Genomic DNA, 25,197 nt, shown 5'->3' on the forward strand with positions numbered 1-25,197 from the left:
CAGGAGGCGCCCGGGTGTGCACGGCGGTGCTGAATAGCAGACAGCCCCGCTGCCCCCATCACCGGAAGAGATGCACCTGCGGGTGTTTGTACGGGGAACCGTGGACAGCAGTGAGGAGGGTGAACTCAGGCTGCGTGCCCGAACACAGACGAACCTCACACGGAGCTCGAGCAGAAAAAGCAAATCACAGGACATAAGCAAAAGTTAAAATAACATGGTCCAGAGCAGAATTCAGGGAACATAAAGGAATGATAAGCACAGAATCGAGGATTATTTCCTCAGACAGGAAGCCCCGGGATGCAGTCAAGGGAAGAGCTAATTTGGGGCCCCTGGCTGGCTTAGTAAGTAGAGCATGCGACTCTTTTTTTTTTTTTTTTTACGATTTTATTTATTTTGGGGGGTGGTGAGGGACAGAGGGAGAAGCAGACTCCCTGCTGAGCAGGGGGCCCGACGCAGGGCTCAGTCTTGGAACGCCGGGATCATGACCCTAGCCAAAGGCAGGGACTCAACCCAGTGAGCCACCCAGGTGCCCCAAGCATGAGACTCTTGATGTCAGGGTTGTGAGTTCAAGCCCCATATTGGGCATGGAACCTACTTAATTAAAAAAATAAAAATTAGGGGCGCCTGGGTGGCACAGTTGTTAAGCGTCTGCCTTTGGCTCAGGGCGTGATCCCAGCATTCTGGGATCAAGCCCCACATCAGGCTCCTCTGCTAGGAGCCTGCTTCTTCCTCTCCCACTCCCCCTGCTTGTGTTCCCTCTCTCACTGCTGTCTCTGTCAAATAAATAAATAAAATCTTCAAAAAAACCAAACTACTTTCTAAAAAAAATAAAAATAAAAAAGTTTTTTTAATTAAAAAAAAAAGGAGAGAACTAACTCTTAAGGTGGGTGCTGGTTGTATGGGTGTCTTATTATATTTTATCACCTATGTATTATATTCTTTGTAACCTATATATTAAAGCCTAATATATATACTATGTATTTTATGGGTGTGAAAAAAAGTTTTTTTAAAGAGGATGATGGTAATGCTTTCTCTGTCTACAGCTCAAATGAGAAACATTAGCTTCACTTTACTAGGCACTTACTATGAGCTAAGCCCTTGATCTACATTTCTCCCGTATTCAGCACAGTAATACGGTGAGAGAGCAGATACCGTCCAGGCTGGGCACAACCGGCTGGGGCCCCTGGCAAAGCCCCATGGGGGCACCGGGGGTGCCCGTCATAAGCAGTAATCCCTTCTGCCTTCCCACAGGTGTTGAAGTCCACAGGAGATGTGGCCGGAGGCAGGGCCCTGTATGAGGGGTACGCGGCGGTCACTGATGCGCCCCCTGAGTGCTTCCTCACCCTCAGGGACACAGTGCTGCTCCGCAAGGAATCTCGGAAGCTCATCGTTCAGCCCAACACTCGCCTTGAAGGTAATGGACTCCCCAGCCCCCTCTGATGGACAAAGGAGGCCTGGAACCCATCCCTGGGCTCAGGAAAGTCTCCCTAGGGTGACTCCTGCCTCTCTCCCTCCCTGCCCCAGGCCTCCCCATGCCAAATCCTAGGCCCCAAACCTTGGCATCTGTCACCACCACCCCACACACGCAGGGCTGTGCTGCTTATAACACAGCAACCGGAGGTTTGTGGAAGACCCACAGAGCAGGGGCTAGTGGAACAGACAGACCCCGGGCTTATGGGGAGGCCAGGCATGGTCCTGGGGAATCAGGCCTGTCGATGCCTGGGGATGAGGTGAGGGGGAGGCATGAGCTGGAACCCAGCAGGCTGGTGGAACCCAAAGGACAGTGTGACTCTGCAGAGCCCAGGAGAGAGATCACAGCCCCCTGAGCCCTCTCCCTTCTCAGGTGATGACTCTGTTTCCAGAAGCCCTGAGCCTGTCTCCACTGCACCTGTACCTGTTGTATTAGAGGCCCTTGCTGCATTCACTTTTCTCTCACGTCCTGACCTGTCTTTCCTGATGCTGGTCACGTGGGGCACCTAAGCAGGGGTGGTCCCACGCAGTGTCAGAGCTTCCGAGCTGCTCTGTGACCTTGTCTTCATCCATAGAGCAGTGTTGATTGTGTGCTGACCCTGCAGCAAACCTGAATTAGGGACTTCTTCCAGCTCTTACTGCTTTCCGTGGCTTCGCTCTTTTAAATCCTCACCACATTGGGGCGCCTGGGTGGCTCAGCGGGTTAAGTGTCTGCCTTTGGCTCAGGTCATGATCCCAGGGTCCTGGGATGGAGTCCCACATGGGAAGGGGGGGCTCTTTGCTCAGCGGGGAGCCTGCATCTCCCTCTGCCTGCTGCTCCCCCTGCTTGTGCTCTCTCTCTGACAAATAACATCTTCAATCAATCAATCAATCAATCAGTCAATCCTCACCAGAGGGGCACCCGGCTGGCTCAGTCAGTACACCATGCGACTCTTGATCTTGAGGTCGTGAGTTCAAGCCCCACATTGGGCATAGAGCTCACTTACAAAAATGAAATAAATCCTCACCATAACCCAATGAGGTAGTTACGGTTTACATTTTACAGTTAAGAAAACTGAGGCACAGAGACAAAATCGCTTGAGGCTTGCAGCTCTTTACTGGAGGAGCCTAGAGTCAGATTAAGGGTGCTCCTCACTCCCACAGTCACGGGCAGTTGTGAAGGGTTAATGAAACAATGACCTTCTACTGGCGAGGAAAACATTTGAGAGGCCTATTTCCAACTCTTTGTGCTGCCCTCCAGAGGCCCCGGGGGATTTGGCCCTGACCCCTGGCAGGCCTCAGGGACCCCTCCTGGCTCACTGGCCTCCAGGCTCATGGCCTTTCCATTTCTCCAACCCCCTGAGCTCTCCCCACTCCCATAGGCTTGGCACTCACAGTTTCCTCTGCTGGGCACAGTCCTCCCCCAATCTTTGGTTGGTCCTTCCTGTCATTTTGGTCTGTGTTAAATGACACCTCCCGGGAGAGGCTGTCCCTGACCCCTCAACCTAAAGCAATCCCTTCATGCTCCATCCGTCGGCTATTTCCCCATCTTCCTTGCTTCCACGTTAGCAGGAACGGCCCATCCCCAGCAGGCAGCTAGCATAGGGCCTGGCACACAGGAGCTGCTCGATGCATGTCAAGTGAGTAAATGGACAAATCATGCTGGACACATAGTAAGTGCTCGTTACAATATCATCTCTTTGATTGTCCAGCCCTGTGTGGGCCCGTGGGGATGGAGAGGTGAATCAGACCCAGGCCCTTGCCTCAAGTAGCTCACAGTCCATCAGGAAGAAGACCTAGAGAAAAATGATCACACCCAGGGAACGTTAATAAGCATCCAAGAGGCCCAAATGGTGGTCTGAACACTTAGAGAAGGGAAGATCACATTCACCTTTGAGGGAATCAGGGAAGGTTCTGGGGAGGAAGTGGTTAAACTAAGCCTGAAGAGCAGGTGGGGTTTTCAAAGGTATGGTGGCAGTGGCGGTGGTGGTGGTGACGGCGATGATGGTGACGATGGTGAAGATGACGAGGAACTTGTGAGGACGTCTGTGTGCCAGTCACTGGGTAGAACTTCGCATGGATTAACTCCCAACAACCCCAGGAGGAAGTTATTGCCCCCTTTTTCAGGTAGAAACTGAGACACCGAGGGGCCATGTATTTGCCTGAGGTGAACAATTAGTGGGTGGCAGAACCAGGATTCGAACGTGTGCTGTCTGAACCCAGAGCCCGTGCTCTTAGCTACACCCCCGCCCCCACAGTGCCACAGAGCGCAGCAAGGCTCTCTGAGTGGGTAGAGCAGTGGAAGTAGGTTGGAGGGAAAGGCTTCCGGTGGGTGTTCAGGGGACCCTTGGAGCAGCCCATGAGTTAAATGGGTGCCCTTTTGGCTCTGCTGGGTGCTCGAGATAACGATGCTGGTGACTGCTGGCACTTGGTGAGCATTCACTCAGTGCGCTATTGCATCTAATCACTGCAGCTTCTTGAGAGAAGAGGTGCTGTGCTCACTCGCACTTTATAGCTGAGGAAAATGAGGCTTAGTGAGGTTGTGAAACTTGCCCAAGGTCCCACAGTAGACAGAGATGACGCAAGTGTTGGACCATAAGCTCCTGGACGCCAAAGACTGTTTAACCTAACATGGCACCAGAGTATACGCTTACTAAGTGAATGAATGATGAATGCAACAATTCACTGAATACTCCCCGTTTAATGCTTCCTTCTTCATAGGGTTATTCTAAGGATTGAATGAGATGATAAAACCCTGAGCGCAATATTTGGCACACAGTTGAAGAGCTCAGGAAGAGCTACCTGCTCCTATGATTATGATTGTGGTTATCTGCTTCCTATTAAGACCTTTTCCTGCTGCTTTTTCTCCTTCTCCCCAGGCTCAGAAGTGCAGCTTCTTGAGTATGAGGCCTCGGCTGCTGGCCTCATCCGATCCTTCTCCGAGCGCTTCCCAGAGGATGGGCCCGAGTTGGAGGAGGTCCTCACCCAGCTGGCGACAGCTGATGCCCGGTTCTGGAAGTCCCCCAGTGAGGCCCCGTCTGGCCAGGCTTGAGACAGATTTATGCAGCTCCTCCCCCAACTCCATCAAACCAGGGCTGCAAGTGGCCCCCTTCCCTGAGTGTGCTAGGGGAGGAGCGGGAGCTCGGACCTTGGTGCTACCTCAGCCGTGGGTGGTGACACTAACCCCTTCCATTTGTCGGCACTTCCCAGTTTACCGAGTGCTTCTCCGGTGTTCTCTCATTTGATCTGCACTGCCCTTGGTAGAGTGGGCAGGGCCCGGCTCCTTATCCTGCTTCCCAGATGAGGGCATGGAGTTCTGAGAAGTGACCTGTCTAGATGCTCCAGGACTCAGAACCTCTCCCAAGCCAGTGCTCTTCATGTATTACTTTTATAACCAGAAAATAAACATAAGAAACCACCACCATCTTTGCGATGTGTGCGAATCCTTGCCTTTGCCTCGCTTCTCATTTGCGCCCAGCAGGGTAATGGGGTCAAGGCCTGCGGAAGGGAAGGAAGGTCAGTTTTAGGTTCCCCTCTACAACAGCGTTTTGTCACCTCTACACGATGAGACACAGCCACAAGGAGGAACGTTGTACGATTTTTACAGTCCTCCTTTTCGGCATTTCCTGTATTTTAAAATACTCCAGGAACCTAAAAGCTGGAAACCCTCGATTTCAGTCAATCCTAGGATTTAATCTCTTAACCAACTGTGCTTTGTTTCTCTGAGCCCAGGCCTCTAGAATAAGATGGGAAGAAAGGACATAAACCCCTTTTCAGCCGAGTTAACCATGAAGAGGAAGAGGGTGTGGAATTCGTTTCACTGCTCAGAAACACTAGAGAGGCTGCTCTCCAGGCCAGAGGGTCCCACCAATAATACAGAGATTGCAGGGCCCAGAGGTTCCAGCTGGGAAGGAGCAAAGATAAATCCTACGAGCCGGGGTGAGGGATTGCGCCTCAGCAGGCAGAAACCCAACTAACAGGCCAGCATATTCTGCCTGCATGGTGGCCGCTTGGCCCGGGGCCGGAAAGCCGAGCGCCCGGAACCTTTCTACGCGCTCTTCCCAGCGCGCTTCCCAGAGCCCGGGCGCTTTTGGGCGTTGCGCGGCGGCCGGCGGGAGCCGGTTGCTAAGGCGACGCCTGCAAAGATGGCTGCTGCGTCTTCGTCCGATTCCGACAGCGGCAGAGCTGAGAGGTGAAGGCCGGGTCCTCGAGGCCTCTTTTCCTACAAATGTAAAGAGGGGGGCTGGGGCCCGGGATCTGGGCTCCTGCGCTTCTCAGAAAGCGCTGGCAGTCCTTGAAGGGATCTGAGGGTTCAAATAGGGAAACTGAGGCCCAAGGAGTGAATGAATGTGCGTGTGTGTGACTCGAGGTCACTCTGTGAGCCTCTGGTGGAGCCTGGACTTGGCCCCAGACGTCTGTACCCCCATTTCAGAACCCCCTACACACCTCACTCTCAGAGACTGGCTCCCGCAGTTTTCTTCCCCTCCCCTGGGACTCAGCCGCCTACTCTTCCCCTTCTCTCCCAGCAGTGAGGCCAGTTCGAAATGGCTGGACGCACACTACGACCCCATGGCCAACATCCACACCTTTTCCGCCTGCCTGGGTGAGTCTCTGGGAGCAGGAGATGGAGTCAAATAACGGTTCTGTAGCGAAGTCTCAAGGATTGGGAAACCCTGGCTTATGGCCCTTTTGTGTTTTCCAGCGCTGGCAGATTTGCACGGGGATGGGGAGTACAAGGTAAGCGTATCCCCCGGGGAGAAGGAGAACTGGGGCATGGGGGAGCATCAGAAGTGAAATGTCCTGATAGCTCCAAAGGAGTTCAGCATAATCTGGAACTCAGGTGTACCCTGAAAAAAGTACATTTCGTGTCAAATTTTATTTTTATATGGATGGTGAAGAGAACCTGTTGATTTCGTAAAACAGGTTGCAGGAAGGAAAGCAGAAGGAATGCTGCTGGCGATTCTACTAAGACAAAGCCTCTTAATTTTGTTAACTTGTAATTCTTTGCTGGAAGGACACGTCTCTTGGTTGGGGGTGGGGCATTGGAATCTGGAGAGAAAGTAGAAGGGAGGGAAGGGAGAGTTTTATGTTTATTCAAAGGGCATAGATTTTAAGATTAGCCACGAGCTGATAATTTTTGAAGCTGGATGCTGGGTATTGGGAGGTTCATTATATGAATCTCTCTGCTTTTGTATATGACTGAAACCTACCGTAGTAAAAAGGTTGAGTTTTAAGTTTAATTTAAAACACAAAGATAAATAAAATGTAAATAAATTAATTAATTCAAAAATTGGCAATTTGGAAAGCGACCAGCCTGCTGTGTGTCAGGCATTGTACAGGCACTAAGCTAAGAAATGAGTCAGCACACGGTTGGGAGGAGATGCAGACAATGGCCTTAGTTTATCCATGATATCGACTGACTACCTAGTGTGTGCTTGGCACTGGGTTTATAGCAGTGAAAGGTAGAGAAATCACAGCCTCAATAACATGAAGTATGAGATGCTTTTGTATAATAACTTTTTAAATAGCTAGTTTGTTGATTCCCAGCACCTAGCCGAGTACCGGGCACAAATTAGGGACTCAGTAAATACTTGCGGAGTAAACGTGTGGATACTAAAATCGAATATATGGAAAGTATGTGAGCAGCAAGGAGAGGATGATGAGATCTATCTGGAGGTACCAGGAGGCAGTAATATGTGAACTGGGTATTGAAGGATGAATGAAATGTATCAAGATGGTATGGAGGAGAGAAGGGGGAAGGCATCCCAGTCAGAGGGAACAGTACAAGTGGAGGCACAGAGGCTTAGAAGTTTGTAGCATATTTGGAAAGAGTAAATTTGGATTAGAAAGTGAAAACCATGGGGCGCCTGGGTGGCACAGCGGTTAAGCGTCTGCCTTCGGCTCAGGGCGTGATCCCGGTGTTATGGGATCGAGCCCCACATCAGGCTCCTCCGCTATGAGCCTGCTTCTTCCTCTCCCACTCCCCCTGCTTGTGTTCCTCCTCTCGCTGGCTGTCTCTATCTCTGTCAGATAAATAAATAAAATCTTAAAAAAAAAAAAAAAGAAAGTGAAAACCAATATAAAATAGTAGTTAAGACCACTGGCTTAGATTCAGACAAACCTAGATTCCAGCCCCAGCTCTACCACCTACTTGAGTGACTTTTACCTAACATCTCTGAGCCACAGCTTCCCCGTCTGTGAAATGGAGCTAATAATAGTACCTGTCTCATAAATTGTTGAAAGGATTAAATGAAAGGATGCATGTAGTTTCTGGTGTGGCTCCTGGCACACTGTGCGTTCTCAGAAGCCAGACATTCTTGGCAGCCCCCATTCTGGCTGGAGCATAGCATGGATGGGAAGGTGGTGGAAAACAAGCTGGAAACTAGATCAGAGAGGCCTTGGAAACCTTGCTTGAGAGAATGGGCTTGCATGGCAGCCGCAGTGGCTTGGAGGATGGATTAGAGGGTGGAAAAGAGGGACCGAGGAGCTTGATTCTCCTCTCTGTCCAGATACATCCTGCTCTGCATTTATGCTTGTGCTTCTTTGGCTCTGTTCCCAGTTGGAAGCCAGGCCTCAGAGGCCCAGAGAGGGGTTTCCAGCACCCCCACTGACCTCAGCCACTCTCCACTGTCCAGAATAGTGCCTGGCATGGAGCGGACTCTGAAAAGATGTTTACCGAATGAATAATGAAAACATCATCTGCCACCTAACTCCTCACTAGCACTCACCAGGTTCCGTAATTCATTACCTCATTGGATTTTCACTGCAAGGGTCATGAGTTAGATATTCCCGTTTTGTGGGTGGGAAGACTGAGGCTTAGCAAGTTTCATCAACTTTCCCAAGGTCACGCATCTTGCAAGCCTTATTGCAAAGTCTCCTTGCCCCCCACTTAGTGCACCAGTGTGGGAGTGAATGAGTGTGCACTAGTGAAAAGGCTAAGCCCAAGAAGGGAGTCAGTGGAGGGGTCTTTAGACCTTGAGCCTGGAGTAAGCCAGCCTCTTTCTACAGCTGGTGGTGGGGGACCTTGGCCCCGGTGGGCAGCATCCCCGCCTGAAGGTACTCAAAGGACCCACAGTGCTGACCGAAACTCCCTTACCTGCGCTGCCAGCTGCGGCTGCCACCTTCCTCATGGAGCAGCACGAGCCGCGGACGCCGGCTCTAGCACTCGCCTCAGGCCCTTGTGTGTATGTGTATAAGAATCTTCGGCCCTACTTCAAGTTCAGCCTGCCCCAGTTGCCTCCAAACCCCCTGGAACTAGATCTTTGGAACCAGGCCAAGGAGGTAAGTGATGTCGCGTATGGGAATAAGGCAAAAATGGCGGCCACTGAGTCATCCTCATTCCCTGCCTGACTCTGGAGCTCACAGGCTTACCTTTCTTCCTTGCTGTCATAGGACCGGATTGACCCCTTGACCCTGAAGGAGATGCTGGAAGGCATCCGGTGAGAGCCCACTTATCCCTTCATATGCCTCCCACCCGTCCCTCAATCCCCCAGCCCCTCCCCTTCATCCCAGTGCTCTCCGTCTGACGCCCAGGGTCCTGTTCCTCAACTAAATCTGCCATGATTGCCCCTCTCCTTTCAGGGAGAAGGCAGAGGTGCCTTTGTCTGTACAGTCACTCAGGTAAGGGCCCTGTGGAGGGCCAGGGCTCCCGAAGCTCCGGGGGGGGGGGGGAGGGGAGTGGCTAAGGAGTGGCCTGTGGGGGGAGGTAGCTCAGGCCTTGGAGGTGCCAGTTCTCTTGCGTGCAGGTTCTTACAGCTGGAGCTGAGTGAAATGGAGGCATTCGTGAGCCAGCACAAGTCCAAGTCCATCAAGCGGCAGGTAACGTCCCTTGTCTCTTTATCTCCCTGTAAAAAATACGGACAATTTTTTAAGAAGACAGTGTGACATCAGTGGTAGATTCTACAGCCAAACGTGACTAGTTTCACTTTGCAGTTTCTTTTCCAGCCCTGGCCACACATATACGGTCGCAAAGCTGCAGAGTTTTCTCTGTTTTCAGTTAGCAGCGGCAGCTTTGAATTGATATAGAGTTATATAACTTGACATGACTTTTATTGTCGTAAGAGTAAAGGTAACATATTTTCTCTTCATAAATATGCTTTATAATTTGCTTCCTTTGAATACACAACATTATATCTTGAGCATTTAAATAGTCTTTAAGAACTCCATTCTTAATGGCCCCTTAATTATTTCATTATTAGTTATTTCATTCATAGTTTATGTAACTGTTCACGTACATTGAATAAGAAATGTATCCCTTTTTATTCACTTCATATTTTTCTTAGCTATAATTTTAATGGTTTTACTGATGAACCTATTCATTAAACTCTGGTGGTTACTGACCTAGGGGCTGGTCCTCAGTCCAGTCCCAGGGCTGCTGGCTGCGTTTTAGAAAGCTTCATGGAAACCCTCCACTTCCTGTAGAAGCCACTTGAGCCAAAGGCACGGAACAACCAACGCATGCCCTGCTTTTTGGCTAGCCTTAGACCAATGCTGTTCTCTCCTGCTGATCAGCAGCTCACATCCAGAGTTACCAATATCTTCGAGTACTTACAAAATCATGAAGTGAATTCACTATTGCTTAAAAGAGGCGGTTTGGGGGAGGGAGGAAATCTTTCCAAGATATATATGTCATCATTATATAATTGGGAGCCATTACTATCCACGTTTCTGTAACCTTTCTCTTTCCACTAGGTATCGAGAATGATTCCTCTTTTTTAATCTTAAAGATAATCGCACAGTGAGCAGTTTTATCCAAAGAAATATTTTGGTCCTGCTAAATTATTTTCATAGGAGAAATTCCTAAAAAAGGGAACATCCTCTTCTCTTTTGTTTTTTCTCCAATCACAATCACAAAAGGAACATGTGCCCACTGTAGAAATTCTAGAAAAGCACAATGAAGAAGTTAAACATCCTCTGTGGTTTCATTGTCCAGAGATAACCAGTTTTTGTATTTATGAGTTTAGCCTTCCAACATGTTTTTTTATCCAGATTTTTTTTACACTCGGATTATACTAACATTTTACCTGTTTTTTTTCTCTTAATACATTAGAATTATTCTGCTTGTCATTGAATCTTTTAAAATGTGATTTTTCAAATGACTGCATGGTTTTTGATCAAATGGAAATTTGTAATTGACTTAAGCCTCTTTTTTAGAAAGTTAGGTTTGTGGCAATAAACACTTTTGTACATAAAACGTCTGTCACATCTCTGATACTCTTCCACCTCCTTTGCCCTCTTTCTTCCCTCCTTTGGTGTCCTGGGGGTGTCTGTGGGGATGGTGTGTGGGCACGCCCTTAGTGACTCCTGAAGTCCTTCTTCAGACAGTCATCACCACCATGACCACCTTAAAGAAGAACCTGGCTGACGAGGATGCCGTGTCCTGCCTGGTGCTGGGCACTGAGAACAAGGAGCTCCTGGTGCTGGACCCGGAGGCCTTCACCATTTTGGCCAAGGTCCGTGTGGGGCCTGGCCCTGGGCACAGCTAGGGCCCCGGCTGCATTCCCTCCCTCTATTCCCCCACATCTCCTGCCCGTAGTTCTTGGTAGTACATGTTGTAGAAAACTTATAAGTTATGTAGATAAGCGTAAAGAAAAAAGTATATATCCAAGAAAATACCACCACCCATAATATCTACCATTAAAGTTTTGGTGTGTCTTTCCAGAATTTTCATATTGAGACACAGATATATAACTTATAAATATATTTTTTTACAAAAATGACTTAGCGGTAGAGGATCACGTAACCTGTTCTTTTTCACATAATAGTAGCCCATCAATGTCTGTCTATATCTATACAGAAAACCACATCAGCCTTTTTTTTCCTTTGTGAGAGAGCATGAGCAGGGGAGGGGCAGAGGGAGAGGGAGAGAGAGAATCTTAAGTAGGCCCCATGCTCAGCACAGAGCCTGACCCAGGTCTCAGTCTCACCACCCTGAGATCCTGACCTGAGCCCAAATCAAGAGTTGGACACTGAACCGACTGAGCCAGCCAGGCGCCCCCACATCAGCCTTTTTAAAGGCCACATGATATCCATTATATAAATATATTATGATTTATTTACCTTATCACTTATTGCATGTTTAAGTTGTTTTCGGTTTTCACGATTATTAACACCCCTGCAGTAAACTTCCTTGCCCAAACATCTGTCCATCCTCAGCTAAATACTTCTTCAGGATGCATTCCTAGAGGTGGCATAGTTTAGTGGAAGGGGATAGACTTAAAGGCTTTTGCTACATGTTGCTGAGTTTCCCTCCAGAAAAAATTGAACACGTTCAAACTATGACCCACAGTGAGTGAGGAGATTGGGAATTCAGACAAGGAACGAACTCAGAGGAGTTACTTCAAGGTAAGGAAGGACCGGGGCACCAGAAAAATTGAGATGTTTGAACCTCTCCTTTGCAGATGAGCTTACCCAGCGTCCCTGTCTTCCTGGAGGTTTCCGGCCAGTTCGACGTAGAGTTCCGGCTTGCCGCTGCCTGCCGCAATGGGAACATCTATATCCTGAGACGGTAGCCGCATCGTGGTCTCGGGGCCAGCAAGAACATCTCAGAACCCGGGTGGTTTTAGTAGGGGCTTTGGAGCTGGTATTCAGGCATGGGAAGAGCTGGGAACTTCATAGAGAAGGCTGAGCTCGTGTGCGTAGGGGGCCATCTGGAGGCTTGTGTGACGGGGACTGGCAAAGTGAGAGACTGGGCGGGGTGGCTGTAACACGTGAGCAGTGCAGTCAGATGGGAAGAAGTAAAAATAGCCTCCCGTTTGCTGCATGGCTTTATGGGTGTGTAACACTTCTTGACGCATTAGGGTTGATACTCTTTACAACATTCATCTTCTAATTCACGAAATATCTTCGAGCACCCGCTATGTATTAAGCATTATATAAGGTATCGGGCATGTGCTGATGTATTGTTAAATGGTATAAACATTGTCCCTGCATGCTTTGGAGGAAAAATACCAGCTCAATGGGAAAAAATAACAGGGCCAGGGTGATCAGTGAACACCTGTCTGTGGAGATAATGTGGAAGGTTAAGGAGCCAGTTGTTCTAAAAGTGGGGAAGAAGTGTTGCAGGCAGAGAAAACTTGAGCAAATTCAAGATGGGAAGGACACTGGCGTGTGCTCCTCAAGCTTGATGGGCAAGGAGGAGGGCGGAAGGAGGTGTGTGGGGACCAGGTCTGGCTCAGGCATGGCCTGTTAGGACACGGTAAGGATTTAGAATTTGAAAACAATTTGGGGGTTTTAATCAGAAGAATGATGTGAGCCATTTATATTTTTAAGAGATTGCTCTGCTGGGTGGAGAGTAGATTGGAAGGAGGCCCAGAGACCAGAGGGAGGCTCTCAGATGGGATATAATCATCAGACGTGGAAAGGAAGAAAGCGGAGCCATAGCTTGTGATTTGTAGACAAGGATTACCCCTTCTTTCTAGATAAGAGAAACTGAGATTTAGAAGCCAGGAAACTGAAAACAGTGCATTTCCAGAGCAGACTTCTCATGCATTTCTGATGAGTTGCTAAACTGCCTAAGTCTGCTAGCGCCTCGTCTAGCCTACGGTATACTCACTGTCAACCATTCAATGCCAGGTTCTCACACAAGTCACTGCAGTAAAGGCAGCAGGGAGACCGGGAAAGAAAACACACTTCGTGTTATCCAAGGTCACACAGGGGCTAAGTGGTAACGGTGAAAATAGTACTATGGCCATCTGCTTTTGGGCCAGGATTCCTTCTGGGATAGTTTGTGGGGCTTAGAAAGAGGAGGGTCAGCCAGGGAAGGAGAGAAGGTTTCTCTGGGGCTTGGAGAGTATGTCTTTATTCCACAGAGACTCTAGGCGCCCCAAGTACTGCATCGAGCTGAGCGCCCAGCCTGTGGGGCTTGTCCGGGTACACAAGGTCCTGGTGGTGGGCAGCACCCAAGAGAGCCTGCATGGCTTCACCCACAAGGTATGGCTCCCGGACAAGCATCATCCCTCACCCCGTCCACATATGTCTCCCTGGTTCCCCTTTAGCAAGGGATTCCTTCTGGCGTCCCTTTCCCTGCAACTCTAGCCACCCCTTCTTTCCATGCCGTGCCCTGAACCCTCCCAGGGTAAGAAGCTGTGGACGGTGCAGATGCCAGCAGCCATCCTGACCATGAACCTCCTGGAGCAGCGCTCGCGGGGCCTGCAGGCCGTCATGGCTGGGCTGGCCAATGGAGAAGTCCGCATTTACCATGATAAGGCCCTGCTCAATGTCATCCGCACCCCGGTGAGCTGCTCGCTTTTCTTTGCCCCCCATTCCCACCTCTGGGGCTTCTTAGCTGCCTCTCCTGATCCCACTCCACCTGATAACCTTGACTTTTGATATATATATTTTTAAGATTTTATTTATTTATTTGAGAGAGAAAGCACAAGCATGAGCAGAGGCGGGGGGGCAGAGCAGGGGAGAGGAGGAGGGAGAAGCAGACTCCCCGATGAGCAGGGAGCCCGGTGCAGGGCTTGATCCCAGGACCTCGAGATCATGACCTGAGCTGAAGGCAGATGCTTAACGACTGAGTTAGCCGGGTGTCCCTTGATGTATTTCAGAAACATTTGTTGAGCACCTCATAAGCACAACTCACTGTATTGTGGGGGATAAAACGATGTCTAAATCCTGCCTTCAGGGAATTTATAATCTAAGGTGACAGCCAACCAGAGACACAACTAATTGAAATACAAGCGAGACTAGAGCAGAGCAGAGTACTGACAAAGCCCAGAGGGCGCCTGGTGACTGGGGGTGGTGGTGGTGGATAGATGGGGGTGGAACTCACAAGTCATTTCTCAGAGCAAGTGACAATTCTACTGGGCCTCGAAACAGTTTGCCAAGTGAATACATAGAGGAAGAACATTCCAGACTGGAAACAGCATGAGCAAAGGCTGAGAGGCAGGAGTATTCTTGATTAAGGAATCCAGGTGGCTTGATGAGTTTGGACCAGTTTTTCAAACACTAAGTTGTGAGTCATTAAATTAATTTCATCAGTCACAACCAGCAACAGAAGAAAGAAAGCTCAGAGTATATCACATGTGAAACTTGGTGTATGTATGTATAAAGTGTCCTATGTCACAGTATCAAGTTTGAAAGCAGCTGGTTTGGCCCGCAGGCTGTTGGGGGACAGGTGAGGTGGGGTTTGGGGGATCGGTAGAGGAGAACAGAAAAGGCGGGTTGGAGTCAGATATGGAAGGCCTTAAATTGTTCTAACAAGGAGGACAAAAGCCACTGGAAGTTTTTTGGCAGAAAACAGACATGATCATGTTTGTATTTTGAAAAGCAGCAATGTGAAGGACGGACGGGGGAGAAACACTAGGCTGGGGGCCTCTTAGAAAGCTGAGCCCAGGGGCGCCTGGGTGGCTCAGTCGTTAAGCATCTGCCTTCGGCTCAGGGCGTGATCCCAGGACCCTGGGATCGAGCCCGGCATCGGGCTCCCTGCTCCGCTGGGAGCCTGCTTGTTCCTCTCCCACTCCCCCTGCTTGTGTTCCCTCTCTCGCTGGCTGTCTCTCTCTCTGTCAAATAAATAAATAAAATCTTTAAAAAAAAAAAACAAAAAACGAAAGCTGACCCCAGAAGCCCGGTGGCATTCATTCTGGAGCTGTGGCCGTGGCAGGTTGGAAGGCAGATGAGAAATACAGGGAATATTTAAGAGGCAGCATTGCCCCAGGCCTTCCCTCACATCTCTTTATTATATCATATCCGGGGTCTCCCAACCTTATCACCCCATCCCAGACTTGCTCTCCTTTCCAAGATATTTTCCCCCCTAAACTCTGGTGTCTCCATCCTAGGATGCAGTGACCAGCCTTTGCTTTGGCCGCTATGGGCGGGAAGATAACACCCTCATCATGACTACGCGGGGTGAGCGGACTCAGACCTGGCAGGGGTTTTAGAGTTAGGCGCCAAGGTGACAGGCCAGATCCTGGGAAGGAGGGGGTGGATGTGAAGCACAGGCAGGCCTGGCTTTGGAAAGCAAGGCCTGCGGACACATGTCCTGTCTGGGGCTGGCTCGTCAGCACTGTGATTGTGCTGCTGACGGGCCAGTGTCTCCAGGTCCCCCGAGTCTCCTCAGAGCCTGCCACGATGCCAGGAACATCACAGTCGATAAGTGACTGCTGAGTGAATGAATGAATGAATGAATGGTAGGACATTGTTAAGACACACTTTATTCTTTCTAGAAGCCCAGAATCTCAGCGAGAAGACAGACGTGGACAGAAATGGCTCTATCTGAGGCAGATTGTTTGGGGAGGACAGACGGGAATGTTGGGTAGAAATGGGAAGGACAAATCCGTTTCTGTCTGTCCGCTCCCCCAGGCGCTGGCCTGATCATCAAGATCCTGAAGCGTACAGCAGTGTTTGTGGAAGCGGGAGGTGAGGCGGGCCCCCCACCAGCCCAGGCGATGAAACTCAGTGTGCCCCGAAAGACCCGGCTTTATGTGGATCAGACGCTGCGAGAGCGGGAGGCTGGCACCGGTGAGACTCAGACCAGGTCCTTCCTCTTCCTTCTCCGTGGTTCTGAAGCAGCGAGAACCGGGTGAACCCGCTTAGGTGCCCTAAGCACTGGGAGACCTGGGCAGCCAGGCAGGTCTCCTGCCTCTGGAAGTCCAGAGACAGCCCAGGAGGTACACTCTGCCTACAACACCTGCCTCAGGGCGGAAGATGCTGTGGGTGAGGTCCCTGTAAACGCAGAGGAGAGAACAGTTGCTTCTAGATGAGGAATTCTTATGAGAGAAATAGAATTGGACCAGGGTTCTTCCTTTTCCTACTTGTTTTTTCCTGCTCTTGCGCTCACTCTTCCATTTATTCACTACCTGTGATTATGCCACGCCTTCTGCCAGGTGCGTTGAAATAGGCTGTGCCCACCGGAGGAGCTCAGTCTCCCGTGCTAACTTCATGTTGCATGACAGGTGTAGAAGAGTCTCTGCAAAGAGGTCTCTGGTGAGGCTCACAGACGATTTCGCAGTGAGGAAGTTGGCCCGGGAGCCTGGGAGAGGCTTCAGAGAGAGGTGACATTGGACTTTGCCCTGAAATGATTACAAGTCCACCAGCCAAAAAGGGGTGGGGAGGGGAGATTCAGGCCGAGGTGTGAGTAGAGAGGCACAGGACCCTACCTGGATCCTAGCAACAGCTGCCATGTAGTCACAGGCGCCGTGCGGGAAGGCCGGGTGGCCAGAGCAGAAGCTGGCAAGGCAGGTCACAGCTGGCTCCAGAGGGGCCTGGAATGCAAAGCTGAGACATTTGGTTGATTCTAGGTGGTGGGGGCTGGGAAAGATGTCAAACAGAAAAATACAGTAACTCAGCCAGCTCTGTTTCATAAAGGGACCTTGCTTGTACTTTTAAGGGATAAATTAGAGGATAAAAGAGCTAGCCGGCTATTGTAGCCTAGAGAATCCAAGAGAAGCAATTGAAACATTTGAGAAATAATTAGGAAGTTCCCTACGGTGACCAAATGTAAAATATACCAAAAAATCAATAACTTGGTATATACTGCTGGTAACCAGTCAGAAAATATAATGCAAAATTTCCATTCACAATAGCAACAAAATCCATAGAAGTAAATTTAACAAGAAAAATGGCAGTCTAAGAAAGAAAGTTACAAAACTCTCCAGGACATAAAAGACCACCCGAATATTTCAATGATGAGACTTCCCAAGTCTCAGGTAGCAAGATCTAATGCGTTAAAGCTGTTGATTAATTAATTAACAGCTTCTAAAATTAACGTAGGAACATAGCAGTGTTACAGGGAAAATCCCAATAGGGTTTACTTTGAGGACTTGACCAGTTGATTCTAAGAGTAAATCTAAGAAATTGGGGGTGGAGGGTTTAAGAACGAGGGGACCTGGCCGGTCAGCAGAATGATCTATGAAGCTGTAGGGATTGGCAGCTGTGGTAGGACTACAGAAACCGCCACCGACCCGGGCACATCTAGAAAGTTTCAAAACAGACCTCCTCCATGTGGAAGGTCCGTGTGTTAAAGGTGTCACTTTAGATTAGTGGGGAGAGGAGAGACTGTCCAAAAAGCATCATTAGGACAACTTGCTTCTTGAAAAACAAAACAGAACTCTACTTCAAACCAAACACAAATGTTCATTCTGAATAAATTAAAAATGTAAAAGTACCAGAGGAAAAAAGAAAGATTAATGGATGGGGTACCATAAAGACGTAAAACTCCTGAGTGGCAGAAGCCACTTACACAAGGAAGGGAGCAAGAACGGCCTGGGAAACCAGCGTGCGAAGTCTGGAAGAGTCCCAGAGGGAACGGAGGGGGCGTGGGCTCTGGAGACAGCCTTGAGGAAGAGGCCTCAGGCCTTGGCATTGACTAGCCGTGAGGGCAGAACCAGGGTAACTCGGTGGATGGGGATGTGGTGACGGAGGTAAGGAGATGAGTGGGTCTCTGCAGTGCTGAGTGTGAGGTGTTGGTGGGACGTCCGGGTGGAGGTGACGATCACGCAGTTAGAAGCAGGAGGCGGGCCCAGGCATGAGTTGCCGGAGTCACAGCACGCAGTGTTGCGAGTGGATGCGGGCCGGGCCTGAGCGGGACACTGCAGACTCGGTAGAGACGAGTCCCCATGCTCAGGAGCCCGAGGTGGTTCCTCACTGGGGCGCTCACGCTGGGGCAGGGCATCAACTGTCCAGAGGAGGAGGATGGAGGACAAGACTCAAGGGAATACCGGCCCTGAAGGCAGAATCGCAGGAGCCGCCCAGGAGACTGGGACTGTGCGTGCAGGCAGCGCGGTGGTAGGAAATCAGGAAGGAGGGGGCAGCGTGTGGCCCACAGCGTCCTGTGTCACTGGAAGCCAGGCTGTTGTACCTCCCTCCTCCCTTTCCCCATGTTCCCCGCCCCCGCCGACCCGGCCTTCCTCTTGCGTGTCTGAGCAGCTGCCCACGCAGGACACCCCTCTCCCCCGCCTCTGCCCCCTCCTGCCCTCCTGCCCTCCAGCACCAGCCCTTTGTGCCCCTCTCCTCAGCCATGCACCGGACCTTCCAGACTGACCTCTACCTCCTGCGCCTGCGGGCCGCCCGTGCCTATGTGCAGGCCCTCGAGTCCAGCCTGAACCCTGTGTCTGTGACGGCCCGGGAGCCCCTCAAGCTGCACGCTGTGGTGAGTGAACACCCGTGTGGGGGGAGTCAGGCCACCTCAGGGCCAGAGGGCCAGAGGTCAAGGGTGAGTAGGAACCCCTCAGCCCCAGAGCTAATTCTGTGCCCACTAGGCCTTGTGCCTGCTTCTCACCTCCGTAGGCCCAGAGACCAAGTCTCTGTCTTCCTGCAAGAGGGTGCCCTGTCTCCTCCTCTCTGCTGCGCTGCCTCTTCCCCTCAGCCGGCCGCAGAGTGGGCCATACTCCCCGGCTCCCTTGGCCTCAGACAAGCCCCCAGATTCGGGGCAGGGCATGCAAGTAGTCACCTTGGGACGTTTCTTCCCAGGACCGGAGGGGCTCTGACAGCTATGGTACGAGGAAGAAAGCTGTTCATTTCAGTAACCACAGGCAGCCTGAGGTGTTAGGACAGCCTGGTACAGGGAAGGGAAGTCCTGAGACTTGCCCGCACATGGGAGGAGGAGCCCCTGCATTCAGACACACGTGACCGCAAGGTCGTCTGGCCTCTGGCCCGTGCTAAATGGGTCCCGGAGGTGCGCTGTCTGACCCAACTGGGTTTCCGATTTCTCTTTCCCTAAAGGAAGTGCATAGATAGAGGAAGAGGCTGCAGAGCAACTGAGGCTAAGAGGGAGGAAAATGGAGTCATTGTGGCCACCACAGGACGAGAGTGGCTGTGGGGAGAGCCTGGGAAGACAGGGGCAGGGACAGTGGTGAGGCCACAGGTGAGGCCACAGCTTGCGTCCTCAGGCCAGCTCTGCCTCTGACCAGCTTGCTGAGTGGCCTGCATCAAGCCGCTTCCCCTCTCTGGGCCTCTGCGGATCTCCATGCAAACAGGAGCCGGCCTTCTGGGCTTCCGAGGGGCCTCTTGATGGGGGGCAGGACTGTGCGTTAGAGCAGTTGGAAGAAGGTGATGCGAGGACATTGATGAGAAAGCCAGAGGGCAGGGCCAGGGCATATCGGATTCAGTGCCCGGGGCTACTGGTCCTAAGGGCTTTCTCCACCTGCCCCACTGTCTCCACAGGTTCAGGGCCTGGGCCCCACCTTTAAGCTCACACTTCACCTGCAGAACACCTCAGCAGCCCGACCCATCCTGGGGCTGCTGGTCTGCTTCCTGTACAACGAGGTGCTCTATGCCCTGCCCCGGGCCTTCTTCAAGGTACTGGGCCCGCCTCACGCCTCACTGAGACATGGCGTGAGAAAGACCAGCCGGGACCTGAGGAGGTGCCCGCAGAGCCTGAGCAGATCGGTGGTGAGGGAGCTGGCAGGTGGCTGCAGCCACAGACCAGGCTAGGGCATGGCAGCGACCTCTGGGGAGAATGCCCAAGACCTGCCTTGCTGCTTTTCTCCCAGCCTGAGAGAGGTCTCGGGGAGCCACACAGAAGGTTCTGGGAGAGCAGCTACAGTCGGGCTCCCACCTGTGCCTCTCTCAGAAGCCTGTTGGTGCTGGGATCCCAGAGCCCATCCTGCCTCACAGCCATGCCTGCGGTGGGAATGGGAGCTGCTCTCTGCCCCAAGGAGAATTTTCCACAGTGAAGGGCCTGCTTTCCCGCCAGGTCCAGACTGAGCCTAAGTTGGGAGGACCAGAAACTGAGAAAGACTCTGGCACTTGGTTGGGAGTCAAGAGGTCTGGGTTTAATCCTGGGCACACATGTGGTCCTGGAGCGTCCGCTCCCCTCACTGAACACGCATGCCCCGTGATTGGGCCTGTCAGCCCTGCCCGCCCTGCCAGGGTACACCGAATTCAGCTTCTGTAGCAGGCGGGAGAGTGCCCTGGAATCTGCCGAACACTGTCCAGGCATGAGGGCTGATTTCCTTACCGCTTTGTGCCCGAACTCAGGTCCCCTTGCTGGTGCCAGGACTCAGCTACCCCCTGGAGACCTTTGTGGAGAGTCTCAATGACAAGGGCATCTCAGACATTATCAAGGTAGGTGGCCCATTGGTAGTCCATGGGGAGGACAGTGAGAGTGAGGGGGACAAGGCTCAGATACGAGGTATCTGCAGCCTCCCCAGCCCCTCTGACAGAGCCCTGGTGACTGGAGCCAGCGTGACCAGGCCAGGCTTGTGTTTGCAGGGAGCAGGGAGGAAAAGGGACCTGCCCCCACTGCCATGGGCACTTCCTCTGTAGGTGCTGGTGCTTCGTGAAGGCCAGAGCGCACCCCTGCTGAGTGCCCATATCAACATGCCTGTGAGCGAGGGCCTGGCAGCCACCTGACCCCTGGACTGGTGTCGAAGCCCCTGCAGAATCAGGACCAGGAAGATCCAGCCCCTTGCACTGAGCTGGGCAGAGTCAGTGGCCCCAGGCCCGTTCCCCAAGCTGCAGTGTGTTGAGGCCACAGTTTCCTTCTCCTCTCCTAAGTGTCTCCTTTCTCACCACCCTGACTGCTGGGTGACCTATAGAAGCAGGTCAGTGAATACCCAGGAGGCTCAGCTCCTTCCCCCTCAGGAAATCCCAGGCATTTGCCCACTGGACTTCTCTGCTCCTCTATGCTCCCCACTTCCCTCCAGAAAACACACCCAGGTCTGAAGGAAGATCTTTGAAGTGGTTAAGGTGAGATGAGGGGCATCGGCCCAGCCTTCTCCTTTGCTGCTTTCTGTAGGCACATTACTTGTGTTGCTACAGGCCCAGGCCAGAACTGGCTACGGCCTGACCTGGGAGCCTCAGAGGCTTTTCTTGGGTAAGACTGAGCCCCCTGTTGCTGCCTGGGGTTCCAGAGGCTTGGCTGATGCTTGCTCAGCTTACATGCAAAACTCATGCTCTGATCGCTCCTTGTGAGCTAAACAGGGGCCCCCCTCTTTCTATTCAGGGGGCCCAAGGAGTAGCTGCCTCCCCACAGGCGGCTTTCCTGAAATTTGGGCTCAACCGAGGTCTCAGGCCTGTGATGCTCCATGAAGATAGCAAAGGGAGGAACCAGTGCCAGGAAGGCAGAGTGCCCGTGCAGGGAGCTGGTGACCTGAGCCCCCGGCAGGCTTCTGAAGACCACACAGCTGCTGCCCCAGACATGGATGGTCATGTCCATCCAGAAAGGGTGCCCGGGAGAGGAAGGCTCAGAGCAGAGGTGGGGCTGGGTGCACAGGAGAAGTGTTTCTGGAATCCCGGGAAGGTGGCACGGGAGGCGGAAGCCCAGAATGGCTCCTCTATGCCCTGGAGCGCAGATCAGTCACATAGTGGGAAGTTCACTGGGCAGTGGCCATAGTGTGAGAGAATGAGCTGGAAAGGCGTGGACCGGAGGCGTTGAGTGAGGCTTAACTCCGAGGGAAGGCACATGTTTAGACCACAAGGACCAGAGACCCACAGTCCTGGCCCTCAGTGCCTCCTGGAGCCCTGGCCAGTCTGCCTGGCCCACCTCTCAGCCCTCTGTTAGGCTGGTGCTACCAGGGCCACCCTGAGCCACTTGTGAGCCAGGAAGCCTGCTCCTTGAGGACCTGTGTCTTCCTCTGTCTGACCAGGTGCAGCCTAGCGTGCGGTAGGAATCTCAGGCTTGTAGGAAGTAACCAAATCCTTCTGGGCCAGTTTCTCCACATGTAAAATGAGGGAGTTTGACTAGATTCAGCTCTAGCATCCTGTGAGCTTGGCAGCCCCTCTAGAGGAAATGAGGAGTCAACTCCAGAAAGCAGATACTTGATAGGAGTAACTGCAGAGCTTTGGGCTTGATACCAAGGGCCCCCACCTAACTGCCGTGGCCAGGCAATAGCCTCTGTGTCCAGGACACCAGTGAGGGATTGAGGTGACACAGCTCACAGCCCGCCCCCTAACCCTTCCAAGGCATGCATTCTGGGGCCAGGTTAAGAGAAGCATGGGGTGGGGTACGTGGGTGGCTCAGTTGGTTGAGCGTCTTACTCTTGATCTCAGCTCAGGTCTTGATCTTGGGGTGGTGAGTTCACGCCCCGCGCTGGGCTCCACGCTGGGTGTGGAACCTACTTAAAAAAAGAGAGCGTGGGGTCTGGACCAAAGAAAGAGCCCATCCCGCTCCTCTGTGCACAGTCTGGCCACTCGCAGACGTAGCTCAGTTGGATCAGAACGGGGAAGGGTCTAGATCAGGCCAAGTGAGGCACAGTTGGGACAAGCAGGAGGTTTAACCCGGAAATGGAAAGATAAGTACAGGCAGGGTCACCGTCAGTCGGAGAGATTTCAACTTAACCCGGAGAACTTCCTGAGAGAGCTTATCAGAGATGGAAAGGCCTCCCCCAGAAGGTCTTAGCCCTTCGTCACTGGGCCTGGGCTCTCTCCTCACACGGTTGCGTGCTGGGCCACGTGACCAAAGACTCTCTTCTACCCCAATCAAGTGATGACTGTGTGAGCTTGGAACAAAAAGTCTGACCTGGATTCTGTTCGTAGCTATTCATGATGATGGAAGTGGAGAAACTTCCAGTGCCCAGCGCCTAATGGGAGTTTGTATGATGTGATAGGACATCCCTCCGTGAACTGTGTCGATGTGGACCCGTGTTCGTAGAGCAGCATGAAAGCAGAGACAGCGCCTGGTGCCCAGTGCCCTCGCTACGTAGAGCTTCAGGAGATTGTGGACATTAGGGATGAGGGGAGTTGGTATCTTTAAAAAGTATTTTTCTAAAAACATGGACCTACTTAGTACTATGGAGTTAGTTTATAACAAGAAAATAGCCTCTCCCCGTTCCCCGCTACGGCTCCCTTGCTAGAATCATTTTCAGTTCTCTTAGCTATTATTATTATTATTATTATTATTATTATTATTTCTTTTTTAGTAATTTCTGAGTCCATTGTGGGGCTTGAATTCACAACCCAAGATCGAGAGTCACATGCTGCACTGACTGAGCCAGCCAGGTTCCCCATTAGCTATTTATTTTAAAAATACGCTTCAGGACACGTGGGTGGTACAGCTGGTTAAGCATTCAGCTCTTGATTTTGGCTCAGGCCGTGATCTCAGGGTCAGGAGATTGAGCCCTGTGTCACGCTGAGTGAGGAGTCTGCTTTGGATTCTCTCCCGGGTGCCTGGGTGGCTCAGTTGGTTAAGCGTCTGCCTTCAGCTCGGGTCATGATTCTTGGGATTGAGCCCCACATCGGGCTCCCTGCTCGGGGGGGGGGGGGAGTCTGCTTCTCCCTCTGCTCCTCCCCCCACTTGTGCTCTCTTTCGCTCGCTCACTCTCAAATAAATAAAATCTTCAAAAAAAAGATTCTCTTCTCTCCCTCTACTCCTACTCTGCCCCCTGCTCATGCTGTAAGAAAAAATATGTATTTGCTTATACTACTCTTGCTTGATTTCTTGTTCTAGACACTATCTGTTGGCTCCCTGTTGTAACAGATGAGGCTTTAGCCCTCTTGTGACAGTACCTCGCTCCCTTCTTTCCCCAGTTTTTAGGTAAATCAATATTCACTGTTTAAATTGCTACTTATATTACTATGGGAAAGTCACTCACTGCAGAGTCAAAAATTGGGATATAATTAAATTACTTTTGAATTTTTCGTGGAGTTAAAAATTGCCTTTTTTTTTTCATTTGCTTAGTTTTCTGTATATACCAATTGTTAATTCTTCCCCTACCCAGTCTGACAGTTCCTCTTTTTTTTCTGGACAGTCTCCTTCTTCCCCTGCCTCAGTGAAGACTGTTTGCTCGCTAGAACTGCTTCAGAGCATTTCTCCTGACTAGGTCCTCTGATTCCTGGGCCCCACATTACCTTTCATAGTTCTTTTACTCCTCATCTGGTGAAGCGTATCCACAAGTACCTTCTCTAAAAAGTCAGTAGAGTTAAAATTTTTAAGACATGGTCTAAAAAAATCTTTATTACATTCATACATGTGTGATAGCAGGTCATAAAATTTGAAGTTGAAAATAATTTTCATGCAAGAAAAATCATTTTTAGGGCAGTATTCCCTTGTGTTCAAACTTTTGGTAATGCTGTTGAGAAGCTCCATGCCGTTTTTGCTCCTGACCTTCTCTTTCTCCGAGGTTCTGGAATGGCAGGACGTGTCTGTGTGTCATTATTTGTTGTGCTGTGGGGTGGAGATGTATATCCTTCACTTCCACAAAAATTTTGTTTTCTTGAGTGATTTCTTCCCATTTTCTCTGTTCTCTCTGGAAGTCTCATTAAACCCAGCACCTGATAAATGGTTAATTCCGGAAAGAACAGGATTGATCATATGTTTTTCTTCTCTCTTCTCTCATATTTTCTTTCTGTCCTATTTTCTGAGGGATTTTTATCTTTCAGCTCTTCTCTGGAACTGTTCTTAAAATTCCCTTATTTTAGGGGCACCTGGGTGGCGCAGTCGTTAAGCGTCTGTCTTCGGCTCAGGGCGTGATCCCGGCGTTCTGGGATCGAGCCCCACATCAGGCTCCTCCACTGGGAGCCTGCTTCTTCCTCTCCCACTCCCCCTGCTTGTGTTCCCTCTCTCTCGCTGGCTGTCTCTATCTCTGTCTAATAAATAAATAAATAAATAAATAAATATTTTTTAAAAATTTCCCTTATTTTAATTCTCAACTCTTTCTGTTCTCTGTTCAATCTTTAACGATAGTATCTTTTCAAAGACATGGTTGAGCCCAGCAAACCATCAGTCAACAACTGACCTCTATAGACTTACTTCAACAACAACAGAATATACATTTTTCTCAAGCTCACATGGAATAGTCACCAAAATAGACCACATTCTAGTCCATAAAATATGCCTTAACCAATTGAAAATAATTGAAATAATAC

At 50.8% G+C, this 25,197-nt stretch overlaps 2 protein-coding genes across 7 annotated transcripts in view; both read left to right on the forward strand.

Annotated features, from left to right (window-relative positions):
- Positions 1-4,873, forward strand: part of DPP3 (dipeptidyl peptidase 3) — a 34,909-nt gene extending 30,036 nt beyond the window's left edge. For all 4 annotated transcript variants that reach the window (XM_026483129.4, XM_026483130.4, XM_057317316.1 and 1 more), the window contains exons 17-18: positions 1,252-1,414; positions 4,329-4,873. In XM_026483129.4, the coding sequence (XP_026338914.2) occupies positions 1,252-1,414; positions 4,329-4,501 (336 nt within the window). In that variant the 3' untranslated portion in view covers positions 4,502-4,873. The remainder of the gene's footprint in view (positions 1-1,251; positions 1,415-4,328) is intronic.
- A 675-nt stretch (positions 4,874-5,548) lies between these two features.
- Positions 5,549-24,946, forward strand: BBS1 (Bardet-Biedl syndrome 1). 3 transcript variants are annotated; one of them, XM_026483128.4, is made up of 17 exons: positions 5,549-5,641; positions 5,976-6,052; positions 6,152-6,186; positions 8,458-8,730; positions 8,842-8,888; positions 9,031-9,069; positions 9,195-9,267; positions 10,770-10,901; positions 11,850-11,956; positions 13,260-13,380; positions 13,525-13,683; positions 15,231-15,300; positions 15,754-15,912; positions 18,408-18,541; positions 19,555-19,689; positions 20,371-20,457; positions 20,659-24,946. In XM_026483128.4, the coding sequence occupies exons 1-17, from the start codon at positions 5,595-5,597 to the stop codon at positions 20,743-20,745; spliced, it is 1,782 nt and encodes a 593-aa protein (XP_026338913.1). In that variant the 5' UTR covers positions 5,549-5,594; the 3' UTR covers positions 20,746-24,946. The 3 variants fall into 3 exon arrangements, with proteins under 3 accessions (XP_026338913.1, XP_044234358.1, XP_048070867.1); XM_044378423.3 differs by lacking the exon at positions 5,549-5,641 and having other exon boundaries at positions 5,985-6,052; positions 6,152-8,180; XM_048214910.2 differs by lacking the exon at positions 5,549-5,641 and having other exon boundaries at positions 6,006-6,052; positions 8,085-8,730.
- The last annotated feature ends 251 nt before the right edge of the window (positions 24,947-25,197 follow it).

This window comes from Ursus arctos, unplaced genomic scaffold (genome assembly GCF_023065955.2).
Source record: "Ursus arctos isolate Adak ecotype North America unplaced genomic scaffold, UrsArc2.0 scaffold_23, whole genome shotgun sequence".
In the NCBI taxonomy this organism is placed as follows: domain Eukaryota; kingdom Metazoa; phylum Chordata; class Mammalia; order Carnivora; family Ursidae; genus Ursus; species Ursus arctos.